An 18,978-nucleotide genomic window follows, 5' to 3' on the forward strand; every position below is an offset into this window, starting at 1 on the left:
AGTGACTAAATTGTAACAAAGGGAGATTAGTGAACACCATGACGATGTCATTCCATCCTTGTCAACTGTCTTATTTCTTGTCATCTTTGAGTTGTAAAAGAAAACAAAAAATACAACAACCTTATAATTAAAATAGAGGCAAAATTACACTGAAGATGTTTCACTGCAGCTGCAGCAGTTGGTGGAATAAATGGGAAGCTGAATGGCCCAAATGGCAAAATGTTTTGATCATGTATGAAAAGGGAACAAGACAGAATAAACTAAAGCTGCTAATAAGCAACATTTTTGCTGCTTATTTATTCCAATACACTATTTTGGAAATAATTTTGACCTCGTATTTACTCAAACTGGCATTTAAATCAGACTGTTTCATATCAGACTTTTTTAGAGACCATTGAGATAATCTTGTGAAATTCGCTTACTACAATTATTGATTTGAACAAGGCTTAAATTTATTTAATGGCAGCTCTCACAGACGGAGGCTGCATGCAGTTTTCCAATTACACGAGTTACAGAAGCGAGAGCACAGGGCTGAGGCGCTGCAGGGTGACAGGGTACATTAATGATACTTATTAAAAATCCTTTCTGATGACATTAAACGCTGTTCATATTAACTGCATGAAAACTTTCTGGCGCTTGTTGCATTAATAAAATTAGTCTGCACCAGCATTAAGAGAACTCAGTCCAGGCCACACGTGACTTGAAGCTGCTTTTACTGTTGCGTCCCCATTCAATGATGTGATTTTTATTCAGTTACTGTTAGCATTTTACTGTTATCAATTTTCTTTATTTCAACTTAAGTGCAATTTTAAACCATGAGAAAGAAAAGTCAATACACTTTCTATAAACATTGATGTATCTTTATTGGCCAGAGACAACCAGCTCAGACAAGGACTCCATATTGTTTCAGAACGTCTGTGTATTTTGCAATTTTGCCCTCAACGTTCTTTTCTGCCTGCTTCGTCAGCTTGATCAGAGTCTTTTTCTTGCCATAGCGGAGCTTAGCCTTCTCCTTTCTCTTCTCCTCCAGGGTGGCTGTGATTGCCTGGTACTTCCAGCCGACCTCGTGTGCCAGACGCCCAAGGAGGGCGAACTGAGCGGGAACGAAAAGTCAAAGTCAGTATGTGTCATGCATCGCTGCCACGTCTCAATTACTAGAGTAGACATTGTTTTAATTTAGAGAAAATGAATGTGAAGAATGAAGAATGTGTTCTTTTATATTGTTTTGAACGTGTTTGCAAGGTTATTTGTTCAGAGCTTCAATTCAAAGCACAACTTATCGACTCAACTCAGCAATCAGATCCGAAAAGTTTGACTCATCAATAGATGATCAGATTCGGGATAAAATTCTCATCATCGTCAAGTAAGAACTGTTGTGGCAGGTAAATTGAAACTTTGATTTGAATTTGTCTCATTTTACAGCCAAATGAGCTCTACAATTCAAGTAAAAAAAAACTGACCCTTAAATCTAATATAGTCAGCTGTTAATCAAATAATACTCAAGGCTCACCTTGCGAGTGGGCTTCAGACGCACAATCTTAAGAGCAGCTGGAACGACCATGCGCTTCCTCTGTGAACAGACGCCGCAATCAGATTAAGAAGAAAACAGCACGTCTAAACATTGACTGGACGGCATGTCTCAGACAATATGTCTTTTCAAAGTCAATACTCAAACTAGGTAGGTACGGTTATTTAGTGACATCACAGACAGCAGAGTTAAAGCGTACGAGCCCGACAGGGTACACGGTGGCACTTTGTTAACCGAGACTTGTCACCTTGTCATAGGGCGGGGGGATACCGTCGAACACCTTCAGCCTCTCCAGAGCAGCCTGTCCTCTCTTGGTTTTGTGGGGCAGCATGCCTAATCAGCACAGAGAAGACCTGTAAGCTCAAATGGCTCTTTGCTGTGTTATTTGTTGTATTGTGAATGTATCATTTTTTGTCTGTATGAGTTGGTTTGGTGGCAAATGAACTTCCCCACAGAGATTAATAAAGCTTTCTAAACTGAACCATGATATTTTCAGTAACCATTGCAGCTGTATCAACAAGTTTTGTCCAAGCACAAATGAAGACCCTACTCAACTCAGCAATCAGATCCGAAATGTTTGTCTCATCAATGGATGATCAGTTTCGGGATAAAGAGCTCATCACTGTCAAGCAAGGAACAACTTGTGCTGGGTCAAATCAAAGCAAAGATCACACCTAACGAGATGTCAAACTTGCAGTACTCAGCATTATGTTTTGATCCAACACTTGATCTTGTTGGGTTGTTATGATTCATAATTTAGAGCTTCAGTTGGTAACTTATAAAAACACTTTACAACTGATAAAACGGTCACTGTATTTATTAAGTACGCGTGACAGATAGCCTAAAGATGCATCATGTCCCTCCTCTTCTTCGGTCTTCTTCTAATGGCATTTGTTTGAATTGACCGCAGTGCACCAAAAACGTACCAGGGAGAGAGCCTCTAAATCACCTGTCAATCACAGTTTGTGATCTGCAGGGAAACTGTCAAACTGGGCGGCACTGATGAAATATAGAAAAAGATTGTTACTGCATTTGCCATTTCTCATCTCAAACATTTTCAGAAACATTTTAGCGTGCCGTTTAGCTGTAACTAGTAAGTCTGTGACCCAGCCAGCAGGCAGCGTTTTATTCAGCTTGACAGTTTCCAACACCATGGGTCACAAGCTTTTTTTTTTTTTTGTTACAGCTAAGCAGTAAACCAAAATATGTTCTGAAAACAATAAAAGAAAGAAAAATGTGAAAAAGTCACAAAATTCATATTTGAACAGTGCTGCCTAGTTTGACCGCACTTCATGACCACTGACAGGAGCTCTGGTTGTTTTCTCTCACGTGCAGCACTGCCTCTTAGCTTTTCTTAGAAGCTAAAAGACAACAGAATAAGCTGAGGAGAATAACGTTTTCACACATCTGTTATGTTGTGTACTTGTGGGAATACAGTGACAGTTTACACAAATGTGACACAAAGTTACCAGCTACAGATTTTGAGTTCTCAACTCGGCCCTGAAGACATCTCTGCCACTTAAATTTAATACAACTTATGTTTGAGTCCAGTCTATCATCTTGAGAAATTGTAAACCACCCAAACCCATTCTTTTCTCAGTTATACTGTGATATTCTTGCTACATTCTCAGTGTCATAATGTTTCATCAGTGTTAAAACATAAATTTATTCTGATGAAGATTACATGTCCAAAGTAAAGTCACATTCTCACCTCTGACAGTCCTCCAGAAGATCCTGCTGGGAGCTCTGAAGTGGTACGGTCCACGAGAGGGGTTGGTGTTCATCCTCTTACGCAGGAAAGCCAGGTACTTCACTGCAGAAATGCACATAATAAAGACATTATTTATACTGGATTATAAATACTTTAAAGTACGAAGCAATGGCAGCCATTCTTTTATTATGTAATGCTGATGTCTCAGATGGTAGTGCATGTAAAGTAGTCTCATGGTCATTGAAACTCGAACATTAGTGGTAAAACATCACCGACAACAAGCATATCAAAGAAAATAAAAGAAGCATAAACAAAGATATATACACCCTACTTACGCTTGTTGCGGTAGAAGTTGCCGGAGATGTTGATGCCTTCGCATCTCACCACCACCACTTTGTGTCCTAAAAAAAAAGACAGTAGTTTAGTGTCTCGAACTTTAAAAAAAAAAAAATACAGTTGTTTAAAAACCTGCGTCTTGTCTCAGATGGTAGTGCATGTGAGTTTTCTCATGGTCGTTAAACTCAAGCAAGGGAGATAACAGTCATCATCATCGACAGACTGAGGTAATACACAAGCTTCTCATTCAAAGAGCTGTTCTGTATTTGAATGTTGTAATCATGTGCTTATAGATATGGCGTTATCAGAAACAATAACCTGAATTCACACCTGAAAATACACAGAAAAACTTACCCAGCAGAACCTGTTTAGCCACAAGGGCAGCAAGCCGGCCGAGTAGATGGCCCCTGCCATCAAGCAGCAGAACCTGCAGGTTTCAAAACCAGAAAGGGATATCAATGGAGACCTGACAAATCTAAAGATAGATTTTTACATCAACCTGCATAGTAACTTGGGAGCTTCACTTTTAAGTCAATACGTGATTGTTGCTACCACATTTTATGAGCTGAGCACACGTTGCAAAAAAACACATTTGTAACCATCATTGCTAATTAAAGGCGTTTATTACGAACTTTGTTAAACACACTGTTGCCTCCGTCAGCCTTGTATTAACATGCCACATGTAATTTGCCGGCTAACGTTACTTAGCATTAACGTCAGAGCACAATGACAACCTAACCATAATTTAGACTTATGTAATGTGGATGCTTACATGAATATAACACCATGGTGTAAAAGACAACGTACTTGCATCTATTAAACTACTGAATTTGTACGTAGGTCATCAAGACTTGTACATAATCATGACTGAAGTTTAAGCTAGCGAGCTAACGGCGTTGACTCGTTAGGGAAGCTGCCATGATGAAGGCATGTCCACTCAAACATGTCCTAAAATAACGTCTTTACAGAAACACCGGGCAAAACTACGATGATATTCGTGATTCCAGCAATTGTCGTTCGCAGGTTAACTATACAGTAAGGGATTTAACTTCCATTTAATAGCAAAAAAAGACGTAATAAATCCGCAGCGGTTGCCCACCTTATTGAACCGGTCCGCCATGATGTGCGAAAAGAAAGATACACGGGGCTGCCCGTGGTAAAAGGCAGGGGCAGGCGGAAGTGACGATTTTATATTTCTTCCTCGCGGGAAAGTGTTTACAAATGTTCCAGTGCCGCCGCTGTATGGAGGGAGACGTTTAGCTCATTTTCAATAAACTATAACTATAACTATAACTATAACTATAACTATAACTATAACTATAACTAAACTATAACTATAACTATTTATTTATTCATTTAATTATTTATTTATTTATTGTGATGATGATTATCATTATTATTATTATTGTTACATTGATAATATTAAAGATAAAAAGACAAAGACAAGAGCTAAAAAGATAGAGCTACCAGTACCATTTACAATACAATTTTATTTATACATCAAACAAGAAGTTGTTGCCATGTGAAACATTAAACATATTTAGGTTTTTTTCCACTTTGGCATTTTGCCTGCACAGAAAGTACACTGACTGACTATTCATATATGCATTAATTACAATAACAATAACCATGTCATTGTTCTTATTATTATTACTGATACATTGATACCTTCTTGGATTTTTAAATACATTTTCCTATTTTATATTTGACTTCTGCAGTACTTTGCCTTATTTTTATTTCTTATAATATGTTTATTGCATGTTAAAACAAATTTTGTGAGTGAAAACCTACTAGGCAATAAATCCTTTCTGATTCTGATTATATTTTCAACTTTCCTCCCCTGCAGTTTGTGTTGACAGATTTAAACTTGGACCATTCATGAAATCACAATCTCCTACTTGGCTTTATTGGGCTAATGTCAATACTCAGTTTGTCAAACCAAATGTTCCACCCCGCTGTATTGTTTTAATTGCTTGTTGTTTGTAAGTGACTTTAACTTAAAATGGAAGTGTGCTGAATTTAGAGAAAAGCTCTGCTCATGTTGGCTCATGTATTTACAGATAATGCAGACTGCCATTATCTCATTTATTTTGCTTGGACACCCAGTGCATGTGGCCTCTGTGCTTACAGGATGGATTATATATCAAGGAAAATGAGCATCTACCTTAGGGCCATCCATCACTAGCCTGAGGAGCCCATGTTCATTGGCTCTTGATTATTTGATTAAATGGATATATATTTTGGAAAAAATATCACTAAAGCAGAACATTAACTTTAAAAATGAGGGCCTTAAAGAGCAATCAGATTTTTATAAAATGTATTTAAACCCAGGGCTGTGTAAAAATATGCACGGTGCACATTCTTAAATATTTCAAATTTCAGTGATTATATATATTTTTTAACAATAATTCATGTCATATTAATAACTGAGTGCCTTATCAGGTAATATTTATACTCTTTCATATTAAATATATCAGGGCTGCTACTACTGATAACTGACTTTAATATGCAGCTATTCTTTAGAATGAATCTACTGCTAATGAAAGGTGTATGAAACTGTGAGGTGATGTCTTCAACATGGCTTATTTTGTCTGACCAACAGTCCAAAACATTAAAGATATTAAAATGTGTGTCAACATAAAACAGTAAAAAAAAACAGAAAGGGATATCAATTTTGACCTGAAAAATCTAAAGATAGATTTTTTACATCAACTTGCATAGTAACTTGGGTGCTTCACTTTTAAGTCAATACGTGATTGTTGCTACCACATTTTATGAGCTGAGCACATGTTGCACAAAAAACACATTTGTAACCATCATTGCAAATTAAAAGCGTTTATTACGAAACTTTGTTAAACACACTGTTGCCTCCGTCAGCCTTGTATTAATATGCCACATGTAATTTGCCGGCTAAAGTTAGCTTAGCATTAACGTCAGAGCACAATGACAACCTAACCATAATTTGGACTTATATAATGTGGATGCTTACATGAATATAACACAATGGTGTAAAAGACAAGGACAAGACAAAAAGCAGCAAATCCTCACATTAGAGAAGTTGACATTGAGAGTGTTTGGTAGTTTTCAATAATGAATAACTAAGATGATTATCAAAATCATTTAAATCTATTGATAAACTAATCATCACCAAAAGATCGAGCTACCAATACCCTTTACAATTTACAACAAATTTATTTATACATCAAACAAGGAGATAAGCTGATGTGGCCATGTGAAGCATTAAAGCATTAAAGATTTTTGCGTTTTCCACTTTGGCATTTGCTTGCACATAAAGCACACCCGCTGACTACAAAAGGGGGAAAAGGCCTGAAAAGTTGTACAACTTGTGTCACAGCATGACATGGAAGCAATAATAATTTTATGAACGGCTTTAATCACTTTCATGCATTTACAGTACAATCACCCACATGTTCATGACTGGCCTGGTGACACAGTGCATGCAGCAATCTCAGTAATAAGTGAAGGTATCAGGCTGGGTCGGTGAGAAAACTGAAACTTTTCTTTTTTGGAAGGTGTCACTCAGTCATCGTGCTTCAGCTTCCTGATCTTTCCCTTGTGACGGTCGATCTCACGCTGCAGACGTTCAATCTCCTTTTTGTGATGGTCGATTTCCTCCTGGTGATGCTGCTTCAACGCAGCCAGCTGCTCCTGCTCCTTTCGCCTTATGTGCGGGCCGACAGATGAGGTTGTGGGTGACAACAGAAGGAGAGAAAGAATAAATAGTGAGAAAAGGGAGAGAGGGAACAGAGAATGGGCAAGGATACACAAACAGGGAGAAATTAGGACAGAAACAAAACATCATAATAAAAATAAACTTATATACCATCTTTAATGGGGTTGCAATAAAGGAGATTTTTATGAAAAGATAACCGAATCAGAAAATATCACAGTCTCATGGTATAACTTATATCTACATTATTAAACAATAACTATTATCATTATTAGTGAATGAAAATATAACATTTTTGGGTTGAGCAAACGCTTTATTATAACTGAAACTTGAAACCAGTTTTAAATTTAATTATGTATAAAAATCAAGGGAAATACGCATGCGCAGGTAAGACTTTGCAGTCTGTTGCCTTGTTTTGAAATATAGATAGAGATAAGCAAATGTACACAGTATGATAGCCTTCAATTTTTATATATCGCTGAAACACTAGTCGTCAATAAAGAGACAGTGGAGCTAACTCCACCAGACATTTGGTTACATTAAAACATAGAAATGCATACTTGAAGTACATCTCCTCCTCAGCTGCTTGCTTCTTCCCCATGGCTCCGCCTGCCTCCCTGATGGACCCTCCACCACCTCCACCTTTTCCTGCACCTTTACCCAGCTCACCCAGCTGAGACAGGAAGGGGAAAGGTTTAGTACACACATGCAGAGACATTTGAGAGCCTTGTTAGGGATTTGCTGTGTATACATTTCTTTATGGGATGGTGACTTAAAACTGCACAATTTTAAAGTTCATTTCTTACTTGAGTTTTACAAACAGACTTGTCTATGTGTTATTAGTACTATGCGATATCTATTTAATAACAGCAACAAAAAAAAGTCAGAAAGTGCCTCGCTTAATGTTTATGCACTGCTCTGTCCTACAAGTGTATTTATTTATTATTTCTGTATGGAATTATTATTTTTATATTGTTACATGTACTCATTGATATTGCATGGAATTGTGAATTTCTATATTGTTATGTTGCTGTTGTTGTTCTTATTACGTGCAGCATATTTCACGCCCAGGGACAACAGATGAAAATAAGATGCTTAAATAAAGCAATAAATGGGACAAACAAAAACATTTTTATTAAAATAAAATTAAGGTAAATAAGTAGTAGTAAATAAGGTTGACCCTTTGAAACAAAAAATAAATAAATACATTTTATAAAAATAAAATGAAGGTAAATAAGTAGTAGTAAATAGGGTTGACCCTTTGATAGTTACCCTTTTCTGAGGTTTAAAAATCAACATATTTCACAAAGAAGTGGAAGTGTATTGCTTGTTTGCAAGGTGATAATAGAGGTATATGGAAAAGACCAGAAACTGTTTGTGTAACAACAATGCCACGAAAACATCAGAGGGCCAAACCAATTCATAGCTCTGAATACTTTTTTAAAAAAATGTAGTTTAACAAGCGTCAACATTATTAGTAAACTTTATATGATTAAAATTGATCAATTATAGGTAATGTCATCAATCTCTCCCTAAAACTGCGCTGCTACAAAACTCCCCTGACCTACAACCATGTCACCAACAGTTGTTTACATCAGGGAAGCTAACAATATTAGGCCAATTCATTTAAAATAATTCACTCACAGCAGCATAACGGTTACAGACAGCGGCGTTTCAGTCAAGCGCCTTGTTAGCCGGATGTACTTTTACCTGGTCGGATGACATTCTCAGCTGTGAGGTGACAAAACTCCTGATGTTAGGCCTCAAAAACCTCGCCATGGTCGACTCTCACATGAGGAAACAACACTGACAGTGACAGGAGAGCGTGCCCTTGTCCTCAAAATACGCCACAGGCCGGCGCCATTATTGTCCAGACAGGGGGGTCTAACGACACCAGCGTCACGTTGTTCTAATGCGAAATCGCAGGAAATGTCAATTCACGTATCATTATACGATAAGTTTCCAAATTTGATTCTAATGTACGAGGCAAATGATTAAATATAACGTGAGAGGAAAAAACGTATCCCTTTTTTTCGAAATGGTTTGGTCTCCGGAGTGGACAGCGTGATACCGCACGTTCTTTACGTACCTGCTGAAACGACGTCGATCTTGGACGTACAGAAATACATACAAATGTTCTATTTTATTAAATTAATTTAAATTAATTATTAAGATTAATGAATTTTCTGTGTAAAAGTATTATGTCTGCAACACGCAATTTGTTCAGTTTAATTCAGATGTCAGAAATATTATTGTTATCTATGTAAACAATACTCCTGGGTGCTTCTTTTTTATTTGTTTTAATATACATTACTATTTAAATAACTATTTTATTTTCATTATTCTTTATTCATTTTTGTATTAATTAAGTTTTCAAATAAAGTTTTAAAAAATCCCAAAAGTAGATAAACCTTAATGGATAAAAAAATCTCAGCATACATTGCAAAAACTGGTTAAATATGAAAAAGCTACAATTAATTAATTTAAGATAACTTGATTGTTTAATTCAGATGTCAGAAATATTATTGGCTGCATCCTCTTATTACATTAATATTTAAATCACTACCAGAGTATTCATTTTATTTTATTTTATTTTTTTTGTTACTTAAAAAAACATTTAAAATGATTTTTCTATTTTTTAAATTTTGGAATAAAGTTTTAAAAAAAAACAAAAAGAAGAAATACTTTGGCAAAAACAAAACTTTTGCATACATTACAAAAGCAGGTTAAATATGAATAAACTACAATCGATTAATCAAAACTAATTTCTGTTTGTAGTTGTAAGGTAGTCCTAAGGAAATCCTTAGAACACAGAATTATTGTTGGTATTCAACTAAAATTTATTATTGGTAGCTGTCACAATAAGGACTAAATAAAACATGTAACCATTCTCTGTCATACTTAAAAACACAAGCCAGCTTTTTATTTGCAATATGTATAACTATATTTAAAATATAAAACCATCAAACATATGAAATGCTTTGAAGGATTTTATTTAATGCAGCAAAGAAAGTACACAGTCCCCTCGCTGGCAAACCAAACACTGGCTTATGTGGTGAAAGGAACCTTGTGGACCCCCTTTCCCTGGTCCCCTATAAATACTTTGCTTGCCAGGCAACTCTGGGCTCACTCTGGTCCAAAACCATGAGAAGAAACTAAGAAACACAGCATCAACTTAAAATTTCAAACCACATTCCACATGTTTCACAATTTACAACATACACCATTATTCTACTCATTAAAGTTACATATGTACAGGTACTGTCTGAAACTCGCCGGCAAGCAAGCGCTTTAGAAAAAAATAAAACAAGATCTCCCCAGCGCATGTAAAAAAGGACTTCAAATGAAAATTTCTGCACTGCTGTATCCATTATGTGATCAAAAACAGAGAAAATTAGAGGCACTCACACTTCTGTGATAAAGCATCTACATAGTTTCTCTTGCAAAAAAAAAAGAGAATTTGAGTTGATGACTTGATTTGAACGTTTTTACTCTTGAACTCGCCTGGAGTTATTTCTTAAGAAGCAACAGTTGCACTTGAGAGAAAAGTTAAATTCTGGCCTGTGTGTCTGCAAAAAGCATTGCCATGTATGAAGTTGTTAAGTTCATCATGTCTTTTTGTTGTTGTTTTTTTTTTAATGCGCAACACATAAAACTCAGTATACTTGTCAGATTAATCTCATTATAAGTTTAAAAAATACTGGTATGACTAACAGTTGGATGTCATGTATACATCACAACAGAAACACAGAATTCTGTACGGAAAAGTTTAGGATTTGAAATAACACATTGTCTTCAAAATGTTGTTTTTGGTCTAAAAAAGTAAAATAATCAGATTGTACAGAAATAAAATGATCTCAAAAACTAAACTTGAGGTCAATCAGCAAAATGTGATCTGAGCTCACTCTGACAATACGTTTTGCTAAACACACATTGCCCAAATGTGTTGCTCTCAGCAAGTGCCTATTAAGTGTCTCTAGAGAAAGAGCGGAGACTTCAGCTCAGGCTAAAGATCATTTTAGGCTGGCTTGTGCTGATATGTTTTGGTTTTGTTTCAAACAAAGTTTCAAAAGGAGGTATCGTAAGTAAAGGAATGACTAAAAGAAGATAAAACAAGATGAGGGGGCGGACAGGTGGAAAAAGGCCAGGGTGCATCAGAGGGCCAGAAGCGGTCTGCGGAGGCCCTTTGGGGGAGGCAGCGGTCGCACCTCCCCCTTCCAGCCCCGTCAGTCCTGCTTGGTGCCGCTCAGTTCTCTGAGGCGCTCCAGGAGGGGAGGGTGGGAATAGTGCCACATGGAGAACAACCAGTCAGCCACGGGGAAGCCCAGGTTGTCTTTGTTGAGCTTGATGAGGGCAGAGTAGAGCTGGGAGGCTTTGCCCATGCTGCGTGCAAAAGCATCCGCCTGGAACTCAAACCTGCGACTCAGGACTGTCAGACAGAAGGACAGCAGCTGCAAAGACAAAATGTATTAAAAAAAATCTGAATTTGTGAGGACGCCTGTTGTCAAATGATAAGAGTCAAAAAGGAATCACACTCTCACCTCATTGTATGGGGAGAAGATGAACTGGAAGATAATCATCAAGCCTATTAAAGTGGGTTGGCTGTCATTAAAGCCAAACGCTACAAACAGCTCCCTGCGTCCGATCAGGGCAGCGAACAGGGAGAAGCACAGGAAGGAATTCATCTGCAGAGCGAAAAGAGGCAGCGGATGTTATTTGCCGTATCAATGTACATCTGAACGACTGGATTTGATCATAATCAAGCCAACTTATTGCTTTGTTTTGGTGTTTTGGACTCAAAAGAGGGAAAAATCATGTGGAAAATGAATCACCTGACTGATGAGGATATTCTTGATAGTGTGGCCGAGCTTCCAGTGGCCAAGCTCATGACTCAGGACAGCAAGGATCTCTGAGTTGTTGCATCCTTGTTTCTTGTTCTGAAAAAGTATTTGTGAGGGAAAAATACCACTGAATTACACTGAGAGAGAATGCAAAAACAACATTATGACAGAACATTAACAGTTTCGTGTGCTGCTGAGACTCCCAGGCCTGTCCTGATTTGATAAAAATACTGCATGAGGACCAAAAATGTCCTCTTGTCCCAGCTGTTCAAGCCCTCGAGGTGAACAGATTACATGAGTTTAATTGTGTTTAATTCTGTTGCTTTTTCAGGTTCTGGCACATAAAAGTTCCTTTCCTGGCATCAGTTAAACCTGTAAAAAGTCACTTTCTGTTCATCAAAATGACATATTTCAAGGTTTTTTCCATGTTTTTTACCGCCTTAAAATGATTTAAATGTAACTCTACACCCTCGCCTAATTTAGCATGGAGGGGATCTATGACTATGCAAATTAGCCGTAACTCATCAGGCATATCAGCTCACCTTTCACTCAGCTCATGGCTTTCAAAAAGCTCAGTAAACTGTTTGAAACCTTCAGCTTGACTTCTTTTTTCTCTATTTACTTTGCAAAATACCAATATGCAGCTACACCTGGCTACTCCTCTGATACGCCTCGGAGCATGATGCTAAATATATGAAAAGCTCAACCTCAAAAGTGGATGGCATTGGTTTCTTAGGTTTGTGACATATGAAACCTGGAGAGTCTGAATTCATACTTTTAAAAGTGTTATTGGTACACTGCAGTTCTGAGGCAGAAATACTCGGTAATGGCACTGTTCTGTTTTCGCTCATGTGTCTGTCAGCATATCACAAACAGCACAGGTATATGTTAACACAGTAAAAAAAAACATGACTTTTATTCAGGGCGTTCTTTAAATTACTTTAAATTCAAAGGCTTATCAATCACTTTCAAGGAATTTTACATCAAATTCATGGAGTTAAAATGTGTGAAATCTGGGTTCAGTACTGTTAGAGGTTACAGAGGGCGCTTTTACTTAAATCTCCGTCATGTCAGTGATGACCCCTGAATGGAGAAATCCAAAGAGACGATGCATGTTGATTACATTTGGTGCCATTTTACAAAATAAACTAATGTCAAGGAAAACCTACAATACCTAAAGGTCTAAGTGCCACAACAACCTATTCAAGTCCTGTTAGGAACCTTGGTTTATATACAATAAAATAAAAACTTTTCGGAATAAAGTTTATGGTTTTGTAACCTTGGGCTTGGCTTTCGATTCACTGGGTGTCTCATCAGTCTCTGGCTGCTGCTCGGGCTGTGGCTCTCCGGACTTGTTGAGAGGCGAGAAGTCCTCCAGCAGAGTGTCAAACAGCACGATGCGTTTGTTCTTGAAGAACCCGTAGAAGTACGCATTGCTGTGTGACGAACGCTTAGAACCTGTAAAATGTGAAAAAAACCGACATTCAACACAATTAACGAGAGGAGGATCCTCAATCAATCTGTAGACATTTTCAACACATCTTAAAAACTTAAATTCCTGATATGATAATGAAAACAGGTGAAATAAGAACATGAAACTGGCTCTAGATGAGAGCTCTGTGGATTACCTTCAACAACATAAACCTTAGTGAGGGGGAAGTTTATAGTCTTGGCCATAATCTCAATGCCTGTCTTTAGCTCTCCGTCTGGCAAAGGAGTGAACTTATCGAACAGGGGAGCGATGTAGTCAGCATAGATCGTTACAAGGACCTGAGAGCACAAGAGACAGATGCATTATGATGAATTAAAGCCGAACAACAGAGAGTAGAGCGCGTATAAAGACGGACACAGATCTCCTCTTCCTCCCACTGTACAAAAATGAAGCCAAAATATCCTCGATAAAGTCGCTGCCATCTTGTTCTGGTGGCAGAGGTGTGCAGTTAGTGATCTCTGCTCTATCGAATTCCTGCCTTTACGCCCGTCTGACCAATCACAAGCAGTGATACTGGAAACAAGCACACAGACTGACACACAAAACTGTCAATCGTGATGTAAAAACCTCCTTTTTATAGCAACAACTAACTGATAAAAACTTTATCAGATAAACAAACAATTAAACACAAATCAGGGTGAGAAAAACTACTTTATACGACAGAAACCATCTTCGTATGTACATGTACACTTATTTTTTTTAGTTTGGCCCATCTGCTCACACGGAGCTGCGGCCACCAGGGGGCGATCGAGATGTTTTGGCTTCACTTTTGAGGAGCTGTCATGACGTCCATCTTTAAAAACAGTCAATCCTACACAGAGACTATGTATTTCTTTTGAGTTTCCTCCTAATTACCAAACAAACTTTACATTCCTTTATTAATGCAAAGATGCCTTTTCCACAAGTTCACTCATCAACAGCTGACAGGGTGAACGCAGCACTGACCAGAGAAACAGCCAGGGTGAAGAGCCAGGCGTAGATGAAAAAGTAGTCTCCACCAATCTTGATGATGTACAGGAGCAGCGAGGTGACGGGAAGCAGGATACACTGGGTCACAATGAACTTCTTTACAGTATCTTTGAGGAAGAACCCCAAAGTCTGAGAGGATGACAAGCCATTAATGAAAAATAAAACAATAGTGGATGATCGAAAAAGACGTGTGTAAGGTTTTATACGTGACCAACAGAGTTTAAATATCAAATAATCACACTAGACCTCTGATGTGGCTGTAAAAAAATACTAAGGTCACAGAGAAAGCTGCTGTGGTCTGCTTAAAATCATATCAGTTGCAACAGATTTATGCAAGCTTTCACAGTGAAAAATGCTAAAACCCTGTAGTGTTATTTCATTTTGCCATCCATCTTTAGATTTTTAATGTTCCTAATGGTCCTTGTTTTGCCAAAATACAGCAAAACACACAAATTCCATCGCAACTCTGGAGTTTGTAAGCCGGTGATGGTGAGACACATTTCTTAAACTGGTTGCAATCCAGTGTAACTGTCATGAAATGAAGCTGATCACAGCTGCTGTTCTTCCTGAGGAAGGAAACATTTAAACAGCCACATTTCGGGCCGGCAGTGAGTGCTGTTCAGTCAGCATACCTGCTGATTGAAGCCATGCTTCTCCTCAATGAAAAATGTGTTGTACACACTCCAGGGAAGTCCAGTAAAGGCGCTGAACAGCGTGGCAAGCATGAGAAACGCGAGCGACTGGGTGATCTCGTACTCCGACCCGAATCCTAAGCGAGCCGTCACAGAACCAGCGACGCCCCACAGAAATGGGATTCCACCCAGGAGCAGGATCAGCTGAAAAGTTGCGAACAGGATACGAGCCCATATTGGATTATACATGAGGCACAAAAATCATAACAATGACTATGATAAACTGATTCATGGTAACATAAACAATAGCCCCGGTCACATTAACAACACGAGTAATCTGTCCCGTTCTGTCTCCGTCTGAAGCGACAAAAGTTAAGACTTTTTGACACCCAGCTCAGTTTCATCAACACATCCTCAGTCACTAGTCTGACTGTGAAAGCACAAGTCAAATTATCTGTAGCTTTTAACACACTGGTTGTCTTACCGTCCCCTCAGTCTCAGAGTAGAGTCCAGACCAAAAGCTGAAGTTGCTTTTATCCAGCTGATAAAGACGCGACTTTTCAAATGTTTCGGAGTCCATGATCTTCCCGAGTTCCTGTGGCACATGTGTTGTTGATCTGTATATCCTCCTCTGTGGAAAGAGACCAACACCAATGTAAAATCATCAGTTCATTTATGCTGTTAGCCCGTGCCACAAATTTCAGACCAATATTGCAGAAAATGAGGACAAAAATGTAAATTAGCCTTAATAAATAAACATCAGATTTTATTTATAGTCTTTATTGGTTTGGTTTGTCCATATTTGTGCTCCACAAAGCACACATTTTATCAATTTATCTATACTATTCCACAATATAGGTCCTAATTCTACCTCTCCATCACATACTATCCTGTTTGGAGTTGCTTCGTTTCATTGATTGGTTAGTTTGTTTTACTGCTTACACCCATCAGCTACAACGCTGAAACCACCAACAGGTAAAAACAATGATTATTTTAATATTATACAGAAATTACACTTAAGTCTTGCACTGTTTTTATATTTTTCTTTCGTGTTGTATTTTTTTGCTTTTTAAATTTTTTCCTGTTTTTTTGTGTTTTGTAATCTATAAAATGTTCCTGTGAGTCTTTTTTATGTGATTTTAAGCGTTTTGATGAGTGCTATAAAAGTGAACTTTTTTTAATAATTATTCTTTTTTATTATTAATTGTCATGTTGCCGCTCATGAACTGTTTTTGTGGTGTGGCGTGACACTGTCCAGCCAGGGGAGCGGCATCGGGGAGTACCGTTGCCATGAGGGGAGATACTTGTCCTGTACTGTGTTTGGGTGGATGGTGTGTGTCAAGTGGCATCCTCATCAATGCCAGCACGTTCTCAAGCAGAACATTGACTTGTAACAATTTGATCAACAGTATTCATTTCAGCAAGAAAGTAGATACTTACACCCAATTTAACATAATGCAAATAAATGATGAATTTTTCTTTTGCCCTTATTAAACTGTACTAGTTCTGTTTCTTGTGCAATGTTAGCACCCTCATTTACACCCTTGACCAGCTTGTGTTATGTTCTGTCACAATATCCTGTTTCTAGGGGAAGTACAGCTAACTTGGCTCAAAAAGATGGCATTTCATTGTCAATTTACCAAACATGCTAAAAAAAACATCAATTACACCATTCAGAGGGTATGGGGCAGGGGTGTCAAAGCTTTTTTAAACTGGGGCCAGATTGGATCATGTTAGAATACCTGAGGGCCAACTGCCTCTCTCATAATATGGGTTATTTAAAAAAAACAATCATAAACAAATGAAACAAGAAGTATTCAACTTTCCACTGCTCCTAAAAGCCGTAGCTCTGGCTGTCCACTTCATGTTACTGTGTTGCAGCCGTGTCTGCTGTCTTGCAGAAAACGTCTTGTTTAAGGTAACTGTTAGTTTGCTTATTTCGCATCTGTTTAAGAAATCGCATTAGTTTTGCCTCTGTAGTTCATACCTGAAAGACAAACAATATGATTGTGCCACCATGAGGTGAATGGAAAGAAATGTAAAGAGATCATGCTTGATAAACCAATGTTGTGCTAATCATATAGTATATTTTGAAAGACAAGCAGAGGGCAGTTTGTAATTGGTCTGAGGGCCACAGTTGGCCCCTGGAACAGACTTTGGATATGATTGATTTAGGGCTGTATATTTGCTTTACTAATTACCATATATTGTGCCAACAATGATGTATGAACTGGAGCAAAATAAACCCAAACATGTACTTCAAGAATTTTGTAAAGAGGAAATTCTTCATTAATTACAGTTTCACCAAAATGAAAATGTCTACATTTAACTTGTATAGACAAAGTGTGTACATTTGTGCAGGTTCACGAGTAAACAACTGTTATGTAAATACTGTTATACCAGAAGGGTTAAAAAAAAGTCAATTGGCAAGAAAAAAATCACATCGAGTTTTTTTTAGCGTTAGCTTCTTTAATGAATTATTTCGAGGTTTCCTTGAAAAACACATTTAGCTACAAATCAGGAATTTTGACACAAGACGGACTTACCTGTCTGTAAGAAAGGTAAGCCTCCCATAGATACACCGTCCACGAAAATACCAACACAGCATAAAATATCTGCTTCTCCACCGGCAGGTCCAAAATACTTTCAACCATCTTTGCTGTGTTTTTGCTCTGTTGCTAACGTTAACGTCAACTAGCCTGACTGGTAGTTTCAGGCTAGCAGCTAGTTAGCTTCCACTTAACACACAAACAGACAAACTTCAGGGTTGAATAAAAGGAACGATGTTACCGCGTTAAATCGACAGACACCGGCTAAAAAATGTTAACTCGGAAAGCTCCGCGTCCAGTTTCCATTCCCAAAGTCGAGGCTTTCACAGCTGATTTCTTTCCATTCAAGCGAGATGCGAATCCAAAGGCGAGGTGCCGCAGCCAATTCTGCCCCTGTGGAAATACGGGCTGCTATAACGTTCCGCAGCTGATTTACTGCTGTGAGGAACTGTTTAAGTCAAACAAACGAAGATGTCATTTACCTCTATGTACCCAGAACAAATAGCTTTGAATACTTTCAGAAGCATGGGAAAAAGGCAATGAAAAAGGGCAAGAAATATCCTGAAATTGCATGAAATTGGTAGATTTAGACAATTATTTTTTTTAAAAGCTACTGAAAAATTTCTGGGGAACTGCTTTTCTAATTAGCGTAATTATACATTTACAATCATTTAACAGAATCTTTTAATTTCTAAGCAGGTTTTTTCCCCCAAGTATTTTTTATTACTGTTTTTTGTTTGTTTTTAACTTTTACAGTTTTTTTTTGTGATGATTATCAGATAGAAAATCATTTTTGAACATTTCATGTTGTTTTTTTTTTAAATAATTTCTTGCTAATTTCTAGGTCATTTGTCAGTTGTTCACTGCCTTCTTCCCATGTTTTTGAAATAATGTAGCATTTGCTCAGGTTTTAAAGGGTAAACCCTTTGAAACCTGAGCAAATTGTCCTGATTTCTTCCAAGAATATAAGAACGAAATGAGTATCTTTACAATTATTTCCCCCCAAATACTGGGGATGAATTAATTGAAATTACAAGAAAATTCCCTGAAAATTAAAAAAAAAAGTAAAAAGCAAACAAGGAAATGACCTGAAAATAAGAGCTAACATAGATACTTTTTTAAAACATAACTTAAATACATAGTTTATTTTTTGTTAACTTTCTAATATTTTTTTTCTCTCTTCCATGTCATTTTTGTTGTCACCTTTTACTGATTTCTGACAATTTCTG

The 18,978-nt window shown here is 37.5% G+C and overlaps 3 protein-coding genes and 4 non-coding genes across 7 annotated transcripts; all 7 read right to left on the minus strand.

The window, feature by feature from the left end:
• Positions 1-844: 844 nt before the first annotated feature.
• Positions 845-4,710, minus strand: rpl13a (ribosomal protein L13a). The gene is made up of 7 exons (XM_042500500.1): positions 4,675-4,710; positions 3,930-4,002; positions 3,575-3,640; positions 3,240-3,341; positions 1,776-1,861; positions 1,511-1,570; positions 845-1,093 (listed from the first exon to the last, which is right to left on the minus strand). The coding sequence occupies exons 1-7, from the start codon at positions 4,693-4,695 to the stop codon at positions 884-886; spliced, it is 618 nt and encodes a 205-aa protein (XP_042356434.1). The 5' UTR covers positions 4,696-4,710; the 3' UTR covers positions 845-883.
• Positions 1,287-1,362, minus strand: LOC121954172. Its single transcript, XR_006106548.1, has one exon. It is a non-coding gene; the product is annotated as a small nucleolar RNA SNORD50 (small nucleolar RNA).
• On the minus strand, positions 2,081-2,156 carry LOC121954173. The gene has a single exon (XR_006106549.1). It is a non-coding gene; the product is annotated as a small nucleolar RNA SNORD50 (small nucleolar RNA).
• Positions 3,438-3,518, minus strand: LOC121954170. Its single transcript, XR_006106546.1, has one exon. It is a non-coding gene; the product is annotated as a small nucleolar RNA Z195/SNORD33/SNORD32 family (small nucleolar RNA).
• On the minus strand, positions 3,714-3,797 carry LOC121954171. The gene has a single exon (XR_006106547.1). It is a non-coding gene; the product is annotated as a small nucleolar RNA Z195/SNORD33/SNORD32 family (small nucleolar RNA).
• Positions 4,711-6,949: 2,239 nt separating the features above from the next.
• atp5if1b (ATP synthase inhibitory factor subunit 1b) lies at positions 6,950-9,087 on the minus strand. The gene is made up of 3 exons (XM_042500501.1): positions 8,977-9,087; positions 7,827-7,939; positions 6,950-7,257 (listed from the first exon to the last, which is right to left on the minus strand). The coding sequence occupies exons 1-3, from the start codon at positions 9,043-9,045 to the stop codon at positions 7,116-7,118; spliced, it is 324 nt and encodes a 107-aa protein (XP_042356435.1). The 5' UTR covers positions 9,046-9,087; the 3' UTR covers positions 6,950-7,115.
• A 1,156-nt stretch (positions 9,088-10,243) lies between these two features.
• Positions 10,244-18,114, minus strand: zmpste24 (zinc metallopeptidase, STE24 homolog). Its single transcript, XM_042501385.1, has 9 exons — positions 17,747-18,114; positions 15,685-15,831; positions 15,201-15,404; positions 14,545-14,697; positions 13,736-13,877; positions 13,387-13,565; positions 12,099-12,203; positions 11,808-11,951; positions 10,244-11,717 (listed from the first exon to the last, which is right to left on the minus strand). The coding sequence occupies exons 1-9, from the start codon at positions 17,852-17,854 to the stop codon at positions 11,493-11,495; spliced, it is 1,407 nt and encodes a 468-aa protein (XP_042357319.1). The 5' UTR covers positions 17,855-18,114; the 3' UTR covers positions 10,244-11,492.
• Between the last annotated feature and the right edge of the window lie 864 nt (positions 18,115-18,978).

This window comes from Plectropomus leopardus, chromosome 14 (genome assembly GCF_008729295.1).
Source record: "Plectropomus leopardus isolate mb chromosome 14, YSFRI_Pleo_2.0, whole genome shotgun sequence".
In the NCBI taxonomy this organism is placed as follows: domain Eukaryota; kingdom Metazoa; phylum Chordata; class Actinopteri; order Perciformes; family Serranidae; genus Plectropomus; species Plectropomus leopardus.